Source organism: Borostomias antarcticus (assembly GCF_949987555.1).
Source record: "Borostomias antarcticus genome assembly, chromosome: 11".
NCBI classification, from domain to species: Eukaryota; Metazoa; Chordata; class Actinopteri; order Stomiiformes; family Stomiidae; genus Borostomias; species Borostomias antarcticus.
The window spans coordinates 11,356,727-11,364,586 of record NC_140244.1 but is presented as its reverse complement, the minus strand read 5'-3'; the positions used below and the strand labels follow the sequence as shown (position 1 = coordinate 11,364,586).

Sequence of the window (7,860 nt, the reverse complement as noted above, 5' to 3'; positions counted from 1 at the left end):
CGGGCAGGATGGAGCGGGGTCCGGGGGGTCCAGCCCCTGGCTGCACAGCTACAGGCTGCACCTGCAGGAGAAGGGCGCCGACCAGGAGACCCAGAGGAGGGCCATGCTGCTGCAGCTCTGGGCCACACAGGTGAGTGACCCAGGGAGCGAGGGGGGAGGGGACACACAGGTGAGTCACCCAGGGAGCGAGGGGGGAGGGACACACAGGTGAGTCAGCGAGGGGGGAGGGTGGAGGGGACACACAGGGCCCTTCCCAGCACTCACCTGGCCAAGGGGCTGTCCAGGTATGTTAAGCCACTCAGGTGTTGCGTTCCATTATATTGTAGCGCCACAGTGTTGACATTCCAGTCTTCTTAAATAGCTTTGTGGGAGGCGGATCAACGTTCAGAATTGGTCATGGCACAGCACACCCTCAGAGGAAATACCTGATCAGCAGCCATTTTAAGCATGACAATGTTCCAATACAAAGACCCCAATACAAAAGAGAAGGAGGCATTAGGGAAGGAGAGAGAGAGAGGGCGGGGGGGGAGAGAGAGAGAGCGCGGGGGGGGGGGGGAGAGAGAGAGAGAGGATAGGATTATTGTGAAATTCAGGTTACAGTGTTGCATTATTGCTGCGCCCTAATGACAAACAACAAGCAGAGTAGGAGGCGGAAGAATGGCGCTTTACTGATAACAGACCCATTACAGACCAACCTGTGACCTCATTCTAATTACTCTGACATTTACATGTTAGTCATTCAGCCAAAGTCATTCAGACTAGTAAATTTGTAAAGCTTAAGTAAAGCCTTCAATAAGAACCAGTTTACCAGCAGTCACAATAAGAACCAGTATACCAGCAGTCACAATAAGAACCAGTATACTGTACCAGCAGTCACAATAAGAACCAGTATACCAGCAGTCACAATAAGAACCAGTATACCAGCAGTCACAATAAGAACCAGTATACCAGCAGTCACAATAAGAACCAGTATACTGTACCAGCAGTCACAAGAAGAACCAGTATACCAGCACTCACAATAAGAACCAGTATACCAGCAGTCACAATAAGAACCAGTATACTGTACCAGCAGTCACAATAAGAACCAGTATACCAGCAGTCACAATAAGAACCGGTATACTGTACCAGCAGTCACAATAAGAACCAGTATACCAGCACTCACAATAAGAACCAGTATACCAGCAGTCACAATAAGAACCAGTATACCAGCAGTCATAACAACCTCCTGGAGCCCCACCAGTCCGGGTTCAAGGCTGGCCACTTGACAGAGACCGCCCTCCTTGCAGTGACGGAGTCACTCCACGCCGCAATGCAATTAGCATTCTGGCAAGTAGTTCTGGCAAGTAGTAGTACATTGGCTACGTTAAATGCAATTATTATAAGTAGCTTTGGATAAAAGGGTCAGCTAAATGACTAATGTAATGTAATGTAATCATAGTGGTGAATTGTCCAGTCTAGAAACGAGCGCAGTTCTCCTCTTTACCACACGGAGGCACTGGTAGCCTGTATTTAGGAGGAGCTCTGCTCTGCTGCGGCCCCTTGTAGGCTACCATTGCTGGATTCTGGATGTAACCAAAATTTCAAATTTGTAAACTGAACACTTCAGAGCATCGGAACGCCTCTGTGGAACTCAGATCAACTATCGTCATGTCGCTTTCAATCAAAACGTTTTGTGTGTTCTTCATAGTGAAGTTCACAATGAGGAAGTTATATAAAACCCGTCAACAATCATGTTTCCTCAGCACTTCCCAAACACTGCAAGGAAAGGAAGTCTTTGCAGACTTTGTTTTGGCTGGAAGCGATAGTGAACTGTTGTTCTGCAGCCCTGTTCTAACCCAGCCCTGGTCTAACCCAGTCCTGTTCTAACCCAACCCTGTTCTAACCCAGTCCTGTTCTAACCCAACCCTGTTCTAACCCAGCCCTGTTCTAACCCAGCCCTGTTCTAACCCAGCCCTGGTCTAACCCAGCCTTGTTCTAACCCAGTCCTGTTCTAACCCAGTCCTGGTCTAACCCAGTCCTGTTCTAGCCCAGCCCTGTTCTAGCCCAGCCCTGTTCTAGCCCAGCCCTGTTCTAACCCAGTCCTGTTCTAACCAATCCTGTTCTAACCAGTCCTGTTCTAGCCCAGTCCAGCGTGCCCCCATGTCTCTCGGTGTCCCACAGTGTTCCTTTCTCAGTAAACCATTACGGCAGCGCAGCTCCGCCTTGAGAATATCCAGAACACCATCTTAATCATGGAGACACAAGAAAGGAGTCTGGCTTTAATTCATACGTCCCTGGGTTACAAGCACAACCCAGGAGCTGTTGTAATTCATTAGGCCTTGAGATTGAGCAGAACCGAAGGTGGAAATTGCCCTTTGTTTGAGCTATTGTATGAAACTTTAATGACCAGGAATGAGAAGCCCTTTCATGTTCTCTCCTCGTTTTACTGTAACTGCCACCTGAGCCGTCTCGCCACTCTGGGGAGCACGCTGGCCTTGGCTCCGCTTTCATGTCAACCATCCTCTTTTGCCAGGGTAACGTCGGTCCTGCTGCGTTCTGGCTGATGGGCTTCCTGTTGTCCCACCCCGACGCCCTGAGGGCGGTGAGGTCAGAGTTCAGCAGCATCTCTCACCAGCAGGACACGGCAACGCAGCTCCCCCTGCTGGGAGCGACGCAGCACACGCCTGTGTTCGGTGAGCGTTTCAGTCACGTTTCTGGCATCAACTGTTGTCTCCTGGGAAAAAACAGATGCAACTTGTCATGATCATGGAGGAGGTCAAAAGAAAGAAGAGAGGATGTGTGTGTGTGTGTGTGTGTGTGTGTGTGTGTGTGTGTGTGTGTGTGTGTGTGTGTGTGTGTGTGTGTGTGTGTGTGTGTGTGGATGTGTGTGTGTGTGTGTGTGTCCCACTAAATGTTGCCAGGGTCAGACCAGACATCATGTGTGATACAGACAGATTTGACATGGAACCCCCCCCCCCCCCCCCACATGAATTTCACTGATCCTGTTGTTGATAATTAATGTTCACACACACACAGGGCCTTCGCCATGAATATTGGGCCCCATTAAAAAGACATTCCACTGAGCCCAAGTTATAATATATATATTGATCGGGGGCAACTGATTTCATTACCCCCTCTCCCCTTAACGGCGCCCCTGAGCGCACACACACACACACACACACAGTTCCCATGGGGACAGCCATCAGGATGTTCAGCCTGTATAAATAAAACCAAGTGGAGGATAAAGGGGAAACGATGACAAGGTCTGTTAACTCCACCCCCCACCCCCTCAGCGCGACCTTCTGAACGGCCGCCCTCTCTTCTCCCTCCCAGACAGCGCCCTGGAGGAGGCTCTGCGGCTCACTGCTGCCCCCTTCATCACCAGGGAGGTAGTGCAGGGGAAGACCCTGCGCATGGCTGGCGGACAGGAGTACCAGGTCCGGAGGGGAGACAGGGTGATGCTGTTCCCCTTCATCAGCCCACAGATGGACCCCGAGATCCACCAGGACCCACAGGTGAGGAGACACAGCACCCGCCTGTCGGGCGCCCCTAGTGGACAGGAGGAGTTCCAACAAATGATGGGAAATAATACGGTGGAAAAAACACTTTACTGATGTTCAGAATCCTGTGACGCCGCTCGATCCAGTCGTTACAGTGCCCACACACACAGCACACAGTCTATTAGGTAGGAGACAGTTGAGGCTTGCAGCATAGTTTATTTTATTTTTTATTTAGATAATTTTTTTAACATTGTTAATTTAAATGCCTCAATTTGGCGCACTTTGAGAGCAAAATCAAGAAGCCATAGCAATTTAATCATCAGACCACATTTGATTATGAAAGGGGATGGCAAAGAAATAATAATACACAAATCATGGTAAACAGACAGGACTTTAATAAATAAAAATCAATATTAAATAGCATCCAGTGTTGTGCCCAGTCTTTTTTAATGACAATACAGGTAACACCCTGACAAACAACTCAATGTGCCACATTTCCATCTATTGTACAAAAGACTATTTAATGCAACATACTGCGGGACATGAGCCCTTACAAAATGTCAGTTCTGAAAAAGAAAAATCTGGGGAAAATGTGCCAGTGGAAGCTGAAATGACTGCAGTTGATAAAAAGAGCCAGCTGACCATCATCTAATAGAGATCCCTCAGATGGCAATCATGCAGTCTGAACGAGGCTTCCCCTCTGACACTAACAGCTGCCACACACCAGGGCAGAGGGCCTGGACATCTCACTGGTCTAATATATCTCCCACCCTCTGAGCACAGCGCAAAACACAACAGCGTTCAAATTTTATTTTTTATGAGAAGTCAAAACTTTTGATAGCCAGTGGCGTCTGATGGGTCCTAGAACCGGGGTGCGCACAATTTTTTGGGGGGTGCGCTTTCAAAGCATGCCCTGATAGAAGGTTTCACAGCACCAGAAGGGCGCTGAGCAGTGGCATTTTTATACGTAAGAAAACATACAGGAAAACTACAGTAGCCTAGGCTAGATAGATAGATAGATAGATAGATAGATAGATAGATAGATAGATAGATAGATAGATAGATGGATAGATAGATAGATAGATAGATAGATAGATAGATAGATAGATAGATAGATAGATAGATACTTTATTAATAATCCCCTTGGCGAAATTTGGGTGTCTCGCCACTCTATCACAGGACATACATAGCCTACATAACTACTGATGGCTACTGATGTTTTTTAACACGTCAACAAATGCCAATAATTTGACAGCGAGCGAATAAGCGGGCAATATTTAGGGCGAAACAAGCAAGCTTTTAGTACACTAAATAAACTATAGAGGCATTATATGACAACAATGGCCAAACACCACGAAGAGGAATGACACAATGAACAATAAAATACACCCCCTTATGGCACAGCACTCAATAGCATACTCCCCTACTTCACTAATCAGTGTTTAGGCTAGGCTACTAGGCTTATTAGCCCACCGCTCCAGAAAGCAAAGTTCACGCTCTCGAGTGCTGATTAAATCTAGACAAAGCAAAACGCACAGCCATAACAACTTGCAATTAATCACAAAAGACCTATATCATAACCCAAACTCGTTTAATCCACTTCATTTTGGAATCAACTTTTAAACAAATAGGCCTACTCAAGATCTCCGTTTTCCATGTTCATTGATGCTGCCAGTAGCTAGATAGCTAAAGTGGGTAACGTGATTGACAGGCGATGTGAATGACGGGACAGTCATGACAAGTTTTGATTGAATATACCATCCCAATGTTAAAATGTCAATGGGAATTCCAATGTAAGCACTTCGAGAACTGGCTTACTACACTTGCTATGGCGTGTCGAGGCAAGTTCAGGCAACTTTTCTCTCCCGCTTTGGAATCTGTCTCGCGATGTGCAGTGACTTTGCACGCATGTACTGGACTCGCGGGGGTGAGGGGCGGAGGGGGCGGGGGCTGTAGCTATAACATACGACCAACACGTGAGAGTTGTGACTGTCTGACTCGATTTTGGAGTGGAATTTGATTTGCGTCCATTTCTTTATTAAAATATGTACTTTTTTCTGGGAACTGGGGGTCAAAAAACGTGGGCTAGATGAAAAACATTCGGGTCTCGAGTCCCGGAAGCCCACAGCTCCCGACGCCAATGGGCGTGACTAGCTTCCGTTCTACCAGTCCTGAACAGAAACAAGCCAGCCACGCATATAAGCCAGGCTTGACCTGGCCTGGTTTACCTTAGTGAGAAATCAACACCTACACACACTGGCCTCTGTATCCTGCCCTGGTATTAAGGTTAAAGCCCTAACAGGGGACCAAGGCGGGGTTACCTGGGCACGGGAACAGAACCACAACTAACAGAAGTGGGGAGGAGGGTCGTTTTTACTCTAGTCACATCGTTGCTTTGTCCTCTTCCAAACCAATCAGCCATTTAGAGGAGTTTCCTGAGGATTCTGGGTAATTTATTGGCCCTACTCTGACAGGGTCATACAGTACGAATGTCATTTGTGGTTGTTTGTTGCTGTTTATACCCTGGAGTACTTACATTACATTACAGTAATTTAGCTGACTACTACTTACTGTACAGTAGACTTTATTGCTTCCGTGTTCTAGTCAAACACAACTGGGACTACTGTAATATGTGATCATAGCAATTCATCATGTGTTTGCCTTCCATACATGAGCTCTTCTACCTGATGTTTCCTTCCTCTCAGAAGTACCAGTACGACCGCTTCCTGAGAGAGGACGGCTCGGCGAGGAGAGACTTCTCTAAGGCAGGGAGAGCGCTGCAGTATTACACCATGCCCTGGGGCGCCGGCGCTAACGGCTGTCTGGGAAAACCCTTCGCCATCAAGGCCATCAGACAGTGAGTTGCCTCAGTTCATCACACAAGTGCAGACATTGGGCAATTTACCCCCGAGGATTAATAAAGTACCTACCTACCTAAGAAATATATATGCACACACATATATATATACCACATATATATATACCACATATATATACTACTAACTAATTAGTGTGCTTCCCAGTTAAAGCAGTGAAGTCAAGAAGGTTGAACTTGAGGCCATTGTGACAGTTCTGTTGTAGCACCGATTTTAATTATTTCTTTCTTTCTTTCTTTTTTTTCTTTCTTTCCTTCTCTTTCTTTCTTTCTTTCTTTCTTTCTTTCTTTCTTTCTTTCTTTCTTTCTTTCTTTCTTTCTTTCTTTCTTTCTTTCTTTCTTCCTCTCTTGTCGTGTGTGTGTGTGTGGTGTGTGTGTGTATGTCTGTGTGTGTGTGTTGTCCCCAGGTTCGTGTTCTTGGTGCTGTCTCATTACGATGTGGAGCTGTGTGACCCGGGCGCTGGTTTGCCCACGGTCGACAGCAGCCGCTACGGGTTGGGCATGCTGCAGCCTGACGGAGACGTGGCCGTCCGCCTCCGACCCAAACTATCATGACTGTCACTTACTGTGTGCACCTTCCATTCAGATGCTCATGAACCGTGTCCATATACCATTTTATATCTATTTATGTATCACACAAATGTACAGTAAAATATTTTTCTTGTCAGCGTTTGATTCAATGTTTAACTAGAAATGGTGCTCAGAGCTCTGTTTGCACCAACATTTATTGCGTTCTAAATTGACCCATGCTACACCCCTCCACCAAGTTACATGTCTGGTAGTTTTGGCGTAATCCTAGAAAGAAAAATAAGAATGGCCAGCCTGGCCATGTTTGGGGGGCTCATGGACCCGCCCTGTGGTCCATGCTACACCCCTCCACCGTGTTTCATGAAAATCGGTCTGGTAGTTTTTGCGTAATCCTGCTACAAACAAACAAAGAAATGTCTCGTGGACCTGTCCCGTGATTCGGATCCGCTCCAAAATGTAATGGTTTCTAAGTCGGCCCATGCTGTATCCCTCGAGTTTCATGAAAATCAGTCTGGTAGTTTTTGCGTAACCCTGGCCGGCCGTGTTTGGGCGGCTCATGGACTTGCCCAGTAATTCGGATCTGCTCCAAAATGTAGTGTGTTCTGAGGTGGCCCATGCTACACCCTTCCACCAAGTTTCGTGAAAAGGAGTGCAGTAGTTTTTGCGTAATCCTGTTGACAGACGTTTTCTATAACGGTCATGTTTATAATGCATCATAAGCACATTCATAACACATTATAATAACACGTATAAGTCTTCTCACTCTTGTGTTCACAGTCATGCATGATGACACCTGTGCTGTCAGTTTACTTACAGCCTACAAATACTGCTCATATGACCTCATAACTGTAGTATGATACAATTGCTGTCACTTAATGCTCACAACTATAAACATTTATAAGTTTTATAAAGCCTTAAGTGCAATATAATATGTTATGAATGTGCTTGTGGAGCTTAATAAACATGACCTTCATATAA

The 7,860-nt window shown here is 46.4% G+C and overlaps 1 protein-coding gene across 1 annotated transcript in view; it reads left to right on the top strand.

Moving 5' to 3' along the window:
* LOC311315398 (prostacyclin synthase-like) overlaps positions 1-6,909 on the top strand; it is a gene marked incomplete at both ends in the record, with an annotated part of 17,318 nt that extends 10,409 nt beyond the window's left edge. Inside the window, 5 exons of the mRNA XM_084446067.1 lie at positions 1-130; positions 2,513-2,672; positions 3,313-3,494; positions 6,185-6,336; positions 6,762-6,909. The exon at positions 1-130 is cut by the window's left edge and continues 61 nt beyond it. Of these exons, the coding sequence (XP_084302193.1) occupies positions 1-130; positions 2,513-2,672; positions 3,313-3,494; positions 6,185-6,336; positions 6,762-6,909 (772 nt within the window). The remainder of the gene's footprint in view (positions 131-2,512; positions 2,673-3,312; positions 3,495-6,184; positions 6,337-6,761) is intronic.
* Positions 6,910-7,860: the final 951 nt, after the last annotated feature.